At 44.2% G+C, this 13,937-nt stretch overlaps 1 protein-coding gene across 2 annotated transcripts in view; it reads right to left on the reverse strand.

The window, feature by feature from the left end:
• The window catches only part of unc5db (unc-5 netrin receptor Db), a 274,433-nt gene that overhangs the window by 100,988 nt on the left and 159,508 nt on the right, over positions 1–13,937 (reverse strand). For both annotated transcript variants that reach the window (XM_080739513.1, XM_080739512.1), the window contains exon 3: positions 849–992. In XM_080739513.1, the coding sequence (XP_080595639.1) occupies positions 849–992 (144 nt within the window). The remainder of the gene's footprint in view (positions 1–848; positions 993–13,937) is intronic.

Below are 13,937 nucleotides of genomic sequence, written 5' to 3' on the forward strand. Positions count from 1 at the left end.
CCTCTACACCAAACCACCGAACCTTCCGAAAATAGCCGATCTGCAAGCTCACAACGCCTTGCAGCGCGAGGCTTTGTGAGCTTGTAGATCTGCTATTTTTGGCAAGTGGTTAATATAAAAGGAGAAGTTTCTATCACACAAAGATTTGGAGGACCCCCTGTAGTAACTCCGAGGACCCCCTAGGGGGCCCCTGCTCTACACACAACAGGCACCACTGTCCATGGTGCTGACTGTAATACGTCCACATCTGTCACCAGGGGGCCGTGGTGACAATCAGGGACGGGACGATAATCGCTATTATTGTTTATCGTGATAAAAAAAATCTCGTAATAATCGTATCGTGGAGATTTATCGTGAAATTATCCTCCGTCACGCACTGGGATCAATTAACCTTTTTATTTGCCGAGCTGCATATCCAGTACCATTTAAATCCTCTGTAATTGGTACCGGTAACAGACCTGGAAAAAACTTACTAAAATGTTTTGGTCACGACATGACATTTTCATATAGTTCCATCCCTATAATCCAGGCATATCTGTCTACAGTATGTGCACAATTGTCAGCAGTACATTTATGGAAGGCTTAGCCTACACCATATTTGATATACTTAAGTACAAAATGTTATTATACAGATTTCTTTGTTTCTTGGTGGATTATAACTCAAGTGGCTTGTACAGTATGTAGACTGATATTATGGTAGATACTACTATCTCACGAGTGCACAAGACACAAGTTGTCACCTCGAGAGAGTGCAGTCTAGTTTGTATATGTTGTGATAAGACAAGGGTCATGTATCAAGTAATAATGTATATCATCTAAAATATGATATAGCGTGCTGCCATACTCACAGGCAATGCGGACAGTGGCCTTCCGGCTTTTGGACGTGCCCAGATGACTCCAGGCAACACACAGACACCAGTAGTCCTCTGGCCCATGGAAGTCCTCCACCTGCTGCCTCGATACGTTGATCAGCACCTCACGCACCTTCAGGCCTGCAACCACAGACAAGAGTGTGACAGTCAGTGGACCGAGGGCGCCATCCAGTATCACATGCCATACAGTAAAAAGCAGCGGTAAGCTTTAACTGGAAAGTGCCGCATCGGTTAAGTACAGGACCTTTAAAGGATCCTTCAATCAATATCTCGATATCTCTACAGGCTTGCATCAGTGATCAATGGGTTTAACAGGATTAGCTCTGTGAGTTCTTCAGGGGCTTGACACACTTCTCAAATCGGTGGGTTTTCCTCACCCCTGCTGCCAGAGAAAGAGAGAGCATTGCTGATGAAATCCGCGACAGTGCCGGCGGCTCTCAAGGGGCCTCGATGGCAAGTTTCGAATGCTCAATATTGCTAACAAGAGGAAAGCTAAATCATCCATAGACAAACTCCCATTAATAATTTGGATTCGACTTAAACGCATCAAACAGCATACCGTACGCACTATGTGTGCCTGGGATGAGAGTGACATGGAGACAATATGCCACGTTGCGTAACCACACAGCACATTCCAGGGCGCTCATATTATACTGGATCTGTTAAGAAGGGGAAAAAAATGGCCTCTCTTCTCCCTCCCTGTTTGAAAATCCTCTTAGGCAACACGCTGCAAGTCCGCGTGGCTGAGAAATCTTTGCAACCCTGTCGCACGCCTTTAGATCGCTATACAGCTCCCATTTTTTAAATGTGAGTCATGGGCTTATGGTCTCTGGCATGTGTTCTCAGCAGAGGAGCCTCGCTATGCCCTCGGGGTCCTACAGCAATGGCGGGATTAAAGGCAGAGAGGGATGTGCAGTGTGCTGCAGACAGAAAGAGACCAATTTAAGGAAAAAGAAAAGGGAAGGGGGAAAAAAACTACGAAAATACATAAAAAACAGCCCCCCCCCCCCCCCCCCCCCCAACTCCCTGTTGTATACAACAAGGCAGACACACACACACACACACACACACACACACACACACACACACACATACTGTACATCTGAATATTGTACACACACAAATACACACAGGCATGCACAGAGATGTGCCGATGCCTGACACATGCACGCACGCACGCACGCACGCACGCGCACGCACACGCACACACACACACACACACACACACACACACACACACACACACACACTGTCGGGCAGAAAACCTTGTATCTCTCCAAGTTTCACATTTACATGTTTCTTCGCAAAGTAAAGCCCTGCTTCAACATACAAGACTGTCACACAAAACTAGTGAAAATAGCCGATCTGCAAGCACACAACGGCTCGCATTGCAAGGCGTTGTGTGCTTGTAGATCAGCTATTTTCAGCTATAAGCTATTAGAGAGAGCTACAGTATTTTTACTAGTTTAAATCATTTTTAAAATGATAAATACTGTACAAAGCGGTTTTGGACATACAAGGTTTCCACCCGACAACAACGATACACACACAGTACACACGCACACGGTTCTTACGGTGTCACCATATTCTGGATGGCTGACACTGTGTTCTGACATGCTCTTAATAAGTCAAACAGCAACACGCAGCGATGTGCACAGCTTGTGAAGCGCAGGAGCCCACGACATCTGAGCGAATGCTAATTAAACCTGACTGAGAAGCAGCAGCAGGGGCGTGGCCGCCAAAATCTACAGTCACGGCGTTGACGACGCGACGAAGGAAACGTGAGAGGCGCGCCGTGTGGCAGGTGGACGGCCCCCACAGCTCTCTGCTCTGCTAACGCCCGATTTATACTGTGCCGCACAGCGGAATTAACCTACAAACTCAGTCAGGGCGCTTTGTGAGCTTGTGGATGGGCTGTTTTTGACGTGCAACATCATTGTACGACGAAGCATTGATTAACCACTCAAGCCCCAACATCGGAATTCTGGGGAAAACACTCGCAGAAAATACCAGTGTGCGACAAGTTCACAGTCGATCAGCTATTTTCAGCGCAGATATTTAATGTACAGCAAAAAAAGAAAAGTCAGTATAGAGCCCTGAATGACAATAGAGGCTCTTTTGCAGTGGTGGACGAAGTACTCAACCCCCGCACTTAACCCATACAGTGCCCCGGGCCACAAGGTGCCACTAGAGTGCCAGAAATATCTGTATAGGCCTTCGCTGTAGCTTCCGTCGACACTGCCCGTAGTGCCTTGTGATTTCACTACAGCCACTGTTATGTATGACGAGAGGAGGAAGTTAGCTAACACTTAGCCATTAGCTTCTTTATTTTTTAGAAGCCCGATCTGAAGCTATTTTAGTCGCAAAAAAACGTTGTCTTTGGTCTGGGAACACAATTCAGAGAAAATGCTCTCTAAAGATGTGACTTTGTATTGGATTCGGCGGCGCGATGCGGCGGCGTTGCCCGATTACAGGCCGTGGATGGCCGAGTCTCGGCCCCGGCCATGGATGGATATTTAGACCGGGGCTTCGTTGAGGCCTACGATTAATTAATTAATTTTATTAAATATCCCGGACTAGATCGGGATAGGCACCCCGGAATACGTCGCGCCGCCGACAGTATAGATTGAGTTTTTTTGGGGGGGCTCTAAACTTTATTTTAAACCATTTTCAATGGAATAAATCGTCGGACCATCTAGCATCACTTGTTGGAAAGCGTAGGACGACCCAGGACCACCCACATCTCTACAAGCAGCTCAGGGTAAGTAAAATAGCAAAAAAAATATTGGATTGGATTGAAATAAAGCCGAACTTGTTCGGGATAGGCACAAGAAGGGTTAAGTTAGAGTATAGATACTCCTGGTCAAATATACAAGTATGTTTAAAAAAAAAAAAAGGAAAATCTTAAATGTTAAAAGTACAAAGTATATTTTCTTTTTATTATCAATGCATTGCTGAATAAAATGTTGCTCAATAAACAGTGAAAAAGTAGCAGCAATGCATAGCAATGAGGTACTTTTTCCTATAGAAATGTAGTTGAATCAAAAGTACAGGTACTCAAAATAAACAAATCACAACATTACCCAAGTAAATACTACTAAGTACTTCAGTACCGTCCACTACTGCTCTTTTGTCTTTTTTGTCACAGTTTGCATGTTGTGGGATGGATGGATGGTGTAATGTCACGTCGACATGGGGTGCACAGTTCTGGGTGCAGCGTACGTCTGATCCAGGGGTGCTACAAGAAACTTTTAATCATGACTGACAACGCCTGGCAGAGGAAAAATGGCACAGTTAGCAGAGGACGGATAAAAGAAGTGGTCGGTGCATCCCTGCAACAGAGAGAGAGCGAGAGAGAGATGCAGGCATAATTTATAATACATACATCCAAGAGCAGAGGTGGTTAGGAGACGTCTGTTTACTGTGTGTGTGTGTGTGTGCGTGCGTGCGTGCGTGCGTGCGTGCGTGTGTGTGCGTTGTGCGTGTGTGTGAGAGAGACAGCAGAGAAAATAATGACTAATGGTGCTTTATGATTGTGGGCTGCTGTTTGTGTATGAGAAAGAGGGAGAGAGGCAGGGGGAGAGAGAGAGAGAGAACAATGGGAAGAGATTGGTGTACTGTATGAGTGATAGAGCGAACTAGAGACAATAACTATGAGAGAGAGAAAAGAGAGAGAGAGAGAGGCACAGTGCGAGAGAAAATTGAGAAAAAACAAACCGTCGAGAGACAAAAATGGAGACGAGAGGGAGAGAATGTAAGTTAAACAGAGGTAAAGACAACCAGCGAGAGAGAGAGAGAGAGCGAGGGAGCGAAGAGAGACGACAGTCAGATTGAGAGATTGAAAAAAAGAGAGAGAGAGACAGCGAGAGAGTAATATGCTAATGAGAGAGTAGAAAGTGCCGGTGATATCTGCCGACGGAGCAGCACACATGCGTACGCGTCTCCTCAGTCCAAACCATCGCTGACAGGTGGCAACGCCCCAGAGAGAGAGCCAGAGAGAGAGAGAGAGAGAGAGAGAGAGAGAGAGAGAGAGAGAGAGAGAGGGGAGAGCTGCCACGGTGTCGCCTGTCAACCCTATTTGTTTACAGCAAGCACACTGTTGACGGGCCTTATTAGTCGACAACTACCTGATCTGTTTTCCCCACCACCATTCCCATCCTCACTCCCCACAAGTTCCACTTGACAAATGCCAAAGGAAAAGCCAAAATGTACGGAGCATCAACAGTTGTCTGGGTGAGAAATTGAGATAGCCATCGGTGGTTGTAGCGGTTCAGACACTTGTGGAACCTCATACCCCCCACTGGCTTTACACTGAATCCTGCTAGCAGCTAGAGCCTTCCCTTTGTACTGCAGTCCGACTCAATACAGAGAAAAAGAACAAACAGCAGTGGCATGTTCACTGCCAGTCATCAGCAGTAGATTATGTCCGTTACCTACTCATCCTCCATCGTCATCATGTTGACAGACATGATATTACATGTTCTTTTCTGTTCTGGAAAGAACTTAACAAATCAATAATAATAATAATAACATGCATGAAGTAGTGAAGATCACCACTTGAATGTTGAATCCAGCTAGTACCTGTAAGACCGCCTAATCGGGAGATAAGCGACCATCACGCCACACGTATACACAAATTGGGCTGTTTTGAGATACTGTGTACCGCTTTGCGTGATTTGTGTGCAAAGTCAATAGGGGCAGTGGCAAAATATGTGTTTTTCAGAAATTGGCCACATGGTGGCGCTAGAAGAGGACCATGTGCAGGTAGATGTGAAGATGTAAAGTGGCATGTATGCCTATGCCTACGTATGTGTTGAGGGAATGTGCGTGGCTAATTGCAAAGAAAAGGCATGTGGTGTTCATGATTTGCATTTTCTTTTTAAGGGAGCAATCGAGCAAACTTTAAAAAGACAGCCGGTGGAGCTTTTCATAGTAACTTCAGACTAAAAATGATCCCTGTCCTGCATTGAATATAGCAGATTGGAGGTTATAGACTTGTGTTCCTACACTGCAAAGTAGACAGTTTCAACTGTCTATTTTTTGCCAGGAGATATAGAAAAAACATGTCCCCATCCGGTACACCACTAGGAACGAGAAGAATGAAAGCAAGAAGAAAGTCCTGACCTGGTAATCATGGATACAAAAATCTTTGAATGTTGTTTCCCAAGTTTGTGTTGTTACCCAGGGCAACTGTTATAAAGTGAATGTTGTGGGTGGCACAAAACATTCTGTTTGCAGGCATGTTAGGAACAAGGCGTTAGAAATGTACCTACAAAACACTGTATAAACTAGAAAGATGCAATTAGAAATTGCAAGTGTGGTTGCCTTGAGGCGAGTCACACTGCATCTGTCAGTCCATGTCCCTATTCGAGCAGTGCTAACCATTCCGTCCTTGTCCCTTTTATGCCCATAAATGGAGATCCATGATGTCATCAATATTAAGCCTGTATATACTTAGCCGAAAGTGTAGGGAGAATAACAGAAGGCTGCGAAATGCCTTCTTCAGCGTGTCCCTGGTCCAGCTCTCAGCTTTCAGGGCGTCTGTAAAATGTATTATTTACAGTAGATCCTGAAACCAACTTGGATAAAAGTTCCTACAATATTTTACCCCCTTTACAGTAATACTAAACATACTGTCCTGTAGAAGAAAATCCTATTCCTTGATAGGTAATGTTCAATGTGAAAATGTCCATGGTGATATGAAGAATGACTCAACTATGATGCATCTCAGCTACATGGATAGACTGCTGCACCAGAGCCTTTGAGATAAGAGGAAAAAAAACCTGAAAGTGTACTGGGAAAATTTTTATAGAATGTTTTTGGTTCAGTTTGGTGGTTTGAACAAACAGAACTCCATGCTGTTGGTGTTCTGCCTGCAGTGTGTAATCAATGTTTTATCTCTACTCAATCTCTTTTATGACCGTTTAAGACCATTATTGGCTTCATGGCTGCAACTAATGATGATTCCCATAATCAATTCATCTTCATATTATTTAGTTGCTAATTTGAAGTCGTTGAGTCAGCCGAATTCACCAAACAGCCGCAAGGCATGGCAGACCATCAACAAGCTGATTGGCAGAAAAACAACGCATGTCCGGTGACAGCAGATGCCATGGCGTGCCGGCTCCTCAAGAATGGCCGCCTCCCTAGAGCAGGCAGACAAGTACTTTGCCCGCCTGACATCGCACAGGGTTTCTTCCCTCTCCAGGGCAGCCAGTGCCACTGCCATCGTCTTAATTCCGGAGGTTAAAGCTTCCCAAGACCTGGTGCTGTGCTGCCGTCATAGCCCTTCGGAAGCCAAACAAACTTGTTTGGCAAACAGATCCATCTTGCTCAACCAACTTTACTTATGAACAAAAACAGCTTCTTACAGTATATGCTTTAAGGCACAATACAATACTACTGATCAAAAAACAAGACAGAGGTAACACATCAAATACTTTTTAATTATTTTTAGTTAAATTTTAATACATTTCCCTATAGCAGCAACTCTTGACCGGTTTTCTCTACCAAATACAAAAAAAGAAAAAACATTACTGCCTACTCACGCCCACCTTCTAAGCATAAGTGCGCAGAACGATCAACTTCAGCATGAAATAATGATTCTTATTTTCCTCTTCCAGGCTATTTTACGTGATGGATTATTGGAAGAAGCACAGAGACTGCAAATCTTCATTATTTCACAAGAAAAAAGGTATTCATCATCACAAAGATTAAAAACATAATACATTTATGCATTAGATATTTTTTTCATGTTCCATAAATCACTTCGTGACCTCCTTGGTTGCCCGGACCAAGGGGAGAACGAGAGCAACCATGCCTAGATTACCAACAGGGCCTGCAGGCACACAGATCAACATGGGTCCCAGAAGTCTCATGTTTCATTCAGTTGTGCAACCTCCACTTGGGCAGTTAGGTGTTCAGTGTCTTGCTCAAAGGAGCCGCTGCAGCCGAGCGTGGACACGGCTTCTTATTCTTTTCTCCTGTTTCACCCCATCAGTATTCTAACTTGGAAGTCTTGGCCTTCAAGGCTGATCTTTGTTCACATGCTCGCCCTTCTAACCAAAGCTGTCTTCTTCAACGTTTTCAGGCCAAGGACCCCTTAGTCGAGAGAGAGATGAAGCAGGGACCCCCCACAACGTTATCATAGATTCCATATAGTTTCATTGTTTGACAGCACGATCATCAATATATTTTGGATTCATGTTAATGTGGGTTTTCAGATATTTAACCACTTGAACCGTCAATACTTAATAAACTTGACCTTTCACTCTGTACTTAGTCTGCTCTTTTCCCCTTCCAAAGATCTTTGCCAAAAATATTCTATATTTTTGGCTTAGGTTCTCAGAATATGGACTCTAGGTTTCAAGTGGTTAATATAAAAAAGGGGGGAAAAACAAGTTTCTATTAATGATTTGGAGGACCCCCTGTAGTAACTCTAAGGACCCCTTAGGGGTCCCGGACCCCCTGTTGAAGAGCCCTGGTCTATATGATGAAAGTTTAAAAAGGGACTTTTCTTTTGATCCTACCATTATGTTCCCCTAGACAGCGAGCGTGCAATTACACATAGCATGCCAACCTTGCCCACCATCTCTTTTAGCAGAAAATGTCCCTCTCCATGTACAGTACCTCTAAGCCTCACTACGCTTGATTGCACTTCACACGGCCATTTTATTCTCCTTTCAGGTCACAAAACAGTCATCCTCTCCACTCCTCCACAGATCCAACTAGTCTCGGCACGGCTTAAGTGCACAATCTGCTAGGTGTGTCATTGCATATTCATTCCATTCCATTCCATATCCTCATTTTTAAGTAAAACTTTGATCATGAACAATGAAAGACCAAAATTGTCAAGTGATGGCTAGTTCCTGGAACACTCTGTGGAGTCAGAATTGAAAGCTAAAGTAGACGTCATGTTGCTTGGAATAATGGCTCATCATTTCACTGATTTCTACAATGACCCGTAGCTGTAGCAGCCTATTATTTGGGGCACAATCTCCCATAGTCAAGTCAAGTCAACCAATTATCACATACAATGATCACAAAGAGGTGGCTTTTATGCTCATTCCATTACAAAAGCCTACTCAAGGAATTCAGAATTACAGCACTTATAGCTGCCGAGATAGCTGTGTGTGCGCGCGTGTGCGTGTGTGTCTGTGTGTGTGTGTGCATGTGTGTGTAGGGGACAAAGGTGTGTGAGCACTATTTCTGCACGTTTGTTGGTGCTTGCTTTCATGCATGTACACCGTACAAGCAAACAGCTACACATTTGCGTTCTTGTGCATGTGTGTTCTGTTATGATACACAATTCAATGATAACTGGAGGCATGACTTAGGTCTCTTCTGCATCTAACAAAATTATAATTCCCTCCGTTAACATTAGAGATGGAGATCTTGCAATGCAACTAATGTGTTTAGAAACACAGATAAAACTAGAAGCAGTGGTCTATCAAGCACAGGTCTCCGCCAGGTCAGGTAGGTTATTATGGCCTTCTGGTGGCGCAATAGGCCAATGTGTCTTCTTCGGCTTTCGGTAATCAGACGCTGCATGCATGATTTGAGGCATTTTGTTCCAAAAGTGTGTTTCGCTAAAGTGGACCTGCTACTGGCGCTATAACAGGCCAATGTGAAAAGGGCAGCAAGTGTTCCTTGTCCTGGTGGGAATGTGCGTGCAAAATTTCACAGAAAATGCAAGCTGCGTTCATGATTTGAGGCATTTTGTTCAAACGGACCAATCATGCAAAACTTTGGAAGCCAATGTTAGCCAAATAGGATGGAATATGAAATTGACATGATTTTTTGGTAAAAATCTTGAGGAGTTATATCAAAAAAGTGTTTTACATAAGTAGGCATCCTGGTGGCGCTATAAAAGCATATGTGAAAAATGTGGGGCAGAGGTTCTGAATTGGCATCCAGGCAGGGGTCATCAATTAATAGCCAAAGACCTGTTCTTGTCTGTGGCAAAAAAAATAATTTATTTTTATCATAAGAGCCAATTACTGAATGTCAGTCTCCAGGGTTTCTGCAGAATATGACATGACACTGGTTTACTGTGACACTATGGCACATTAGGAGTCTGACTAGTACTAGTGGTTCTCAAATGTTTTTTTTTCAAGGAACCCCTTAACTCTGAGTGCACAAATGGAATCAAATGGACCCGTAGCCAACGGTGCCGGAGATTAGCTGGTAACAGGCAGACGGACACACACACACACACACACACACACACACACACACACACACACACACACACACACACACACACACACACACACACACACACACACACACACACACACACACACACACACACACACACACACACACACACACACACACACACGGACACGCACACACATACTGTACACGGACAGACGGACAGGGGGCAAAACATAGTCTCTGCCATGCATTTCGGCTTGTGTGAAAAGTTGATATTTTGCTACGGTGCTAGCTATAGGATAGATCATGAGGTCTCTGAAATGGTTTTGGTGGCAATCGCCCCACTTGTGTGCCGTGAGGTTAATAGCAGAAGATAACACTTCAAGCGTATTGAGGGCACTACACTTATTGTGAATCTCACTCCGTACCACATTAGCATAGCATCACTGTCATCCTCATTACGTCTGCTCCAGCTAGCCTACATTACAAGACAAGGGCTCTGGTTACAGTCCCGTGATGAAACAAGAATCATGGCTATAGTGCTGTTCTGAAGAAATGTTCCATGTGCTGATCTGCAGCAGTGGCACTGATGTTACCCAAGATCTTTTCAAAATGAATTCCAAAACCAGAGATGATTTTACTTGGTCTGTGTCCAAATAGCAGCACAACTGGCACATGCACACACAGAAGCCCAGGAAAACACAAAAGCACACAGACGCATGCTGACAGATATACACACATCTATGCCCATGCCCACACGCACGCACGTGTTAATGCACACGCACGCACGCAGCCACGCACGCAGCCACGCACGCACGCACACACGCACACACGCACACACGCACACACACACACACACACACACACACACACACACACACACACACACACAGGCCCATTAGACTCCATTTCGCCTATCTTTTTGGAAGAAGGATATTCGATAGCAAGCCGTTTTTATTCCCCTCCCCAAAAGGGAACTTTTATCTCTCAACTCCATTAGGCCCCATGCCCACTTTTCAGCACTGTAAGGCGAGACAGTCCATACCCGCAGCTACATCTCTCCTTAAAATGATACCAAATTTCTATCCAGCAAAAATGAATTCAAGCCAGACAAAACAAGAAATATACAGCTAATAGCTTACAGACATTGCATTGCTATGAGACACAAAGAACAAAAATGACAGCCGTAACATGGTACAGTATAGGAAGCAGCCACCCAATCCAATTAAAAGTCCAGTTTGGTCGTGAACATAAAACACTGAGCTATTGTTGCTATTCGGTTTCTGGTCAGATAGTGCGTTACCTGTTGATTGATACACTGTGCCTACCCCGAGGTATGCTGGGGTGAAAAGTCTCCAATAACCCCAGCATTTCTTTAATGTGGTGTTAGGAGGTGATTTGGGGCTTTGCTTCCACAGCAGAGTTTCCGTTTTTATCCCAGTGATGACTTGCCCACAAAAACATATTTCTCTGCAAATACTTTATTGTGATAAAGAGATTCATTTGAAATACCAGGACTACATCTCCTTGCACTTCAGAGGGAAATCTGGTTAAATGATACTGCAGTCATTTTCTAGAGAAGTGGTGCAGCAGTAGAGGATTTTCTGCAGTACTAATTGTGTAAATGCTATATAAGTTAATGAAGAGGGACTGGTTGCATTAATTAAGGGGACATTTTCTTAACTACTTAAGCACAACAAACAGCTAAAATAGCTCATATAAAGGCTCACAGCACATTGTGATGTGACATGTTGTAGATGTGCTATTTGTGCTATTATGGAACAACAACACATATTTTTGACCTGACGGTCCCATGAGCAAGCAATCAGGCTCTATTAGCTCAATGGTAAAAAATGCAGCACTTGCGCAGGAAACCGGGTTCAAATCCGGGATAGACGAGGAAGAGGAAAGTTACATAGTGCTGTTTTAATATATACTTAATATCTATGAATGGTTAGGGAGCCTGCCTGGGGAACCAGAGCCCCTGGTTGTCCCTGGTTCGATTCCAGGCCAGGGTAGCAATATCGTTGTGTGTCCCTGAGCAAGACTCTTAACCACTAATTGCTCACCCCCTCCTTGTGGGCAGCGAATCAGCTGGGTTGGGCTGAAAATACTGAATTTCCCCCTCGGGAGGAAGTAGGTAACTATTATTATTATCTATATTTTTTTGAACAGTGCTCCTGGAAGGAGCTAAACTCCAACATCTGGCTTTGTCAGGGACACAAAGTGTGGCCTACATCTGGCCTACATCTTGGCACAAAGCACTCAAAGTTTGTTGTACGTCCACTAAATGTACAGGTTCTGAAGCGTGGCCTACATCTGGCCTACATTTTGGCACAAAGCGATCAAAGTTTGTTGTGCGCCCACTAAATGTCCAGGCTCTGAAGCTTGGCCTACATCTGGCCTAAAATTGCTCAAAGTTTGTTGCCCAGCAAGCACGGTCAGGACCTGGACCAATCAGTGACGTCTTGATTGGGGCCAGATCAAGTCAGATCTGGCCTAGAATATCACCTGATTTAAACCATCATAAATCCTGCCCACGAAAACGGACGTCCTGGATTAATCAGAGAGGGTCCGATAGAGGCCAGATAAATATCATAACTAGTCAGATATGTCCCGGAATATAACCTTATATGCTCATATTTCAACTAACATTACAAACAATAACAATAATCCTGTCAAACAAAAAAAGGCCATATGACGTCCTGGTAATGACGTCAAGATCATCCCCATATGGGCTGTGATCTGGCCTAGTTCTGTACGTCGCCGGAGTCACCGGAGGATGTTATGATAACGTCATCATGACGGTATTAGGCTTGCAGAGTGTAAGCCCAGGGTCACATTTGGCCAAGCTTCGTGGGACGCTTAGTGAAATTAGCACCGCTCACTGAAATTAGCACCGCTCACTTGACACCAGGTGTGATTTGTATTTAATTGTTAAATTGTGATATTACTGTATCCAGCATTAATATAAACATACCAGGCAGTCTAAATTTCCAAAGGCAAGGCATACATGTATTTAATTCAGTCTGACCATGAAGCGGACGGTAATTAAAGACATGTCCTCACCGGCTTTCAAAATGGATGATATACAAATTCCCCCCCTTCACAAATTGAACCCTGATTAGATTGTCGTCCTCTCTGCATTGAGTCCATTCTCTTACATTAGCACTATATGAGTGTGTTGAAGGAGAAGCAGCAGAATGATAGACGAGATATTGTGAATAGAGAAACGTCACAGCTTGTCCATGTCCCTCCGTCCGTGTAGACGTGTACACATTTTTACAGTCTATGGGTTTGCCGCTCTGACATCATGCTCTGATGTCACTGTGATGCCAGGGGAACCACTCTACCAGAATGGGTTTGCCGCTCTGACATCACGCTCTGGCTTCACTGTGATGTCACACTAACAGATGCCCTGTGATGCCAGTGGGAACAAATCCCTTTTATGCCCAGATATGGAGATCCCTGTGATGCCAGGGGAACAAATCCCTTTTATGCTCATATATGGAGATCCCTGATGTCCACGTCCCTGATGCCCACACACCCCTGATGTCCACATCACTGTGGTGCAACCCCGCCCTTTAGGGCAAGGTTGTAGAGAGAGCTACAATTCAGGGGTTCCAACACAGGAATGTTATGGTGCATTCAACACCAGATGCGATGAAAATAATTCACACGTTTGAATCATGTGCAAACACGTCGCTCTGTTGCGTTGACACCAGACACAACATTTAAGCTTGAAGCAATATTTTTCTTCAGAGAATCTCCCTGGCTGTCACTCACTTAGCTTGAGTTGAACATTGTTGAACTTGCATGAATCATGTGATTTGCACACGTTGAGCCACTCCAGCAAGAAAGTGAAATATTACATTCAATTTTACATTTAATTAAAATGTAATTATG

Source organism: Nannobrachium achirus (assembly GCF_963921795.1).
Source record: "Nannobrachium achirus genome assembly, chromosome: 12".
In the NCBI taxonomy this organism is placed as follows: Eukaryota; Metazoa; Chordata; class Actinopteri; order Myctophiformes; family Myctophidae; genus Nannobrachium; species Nannobrachium achirus.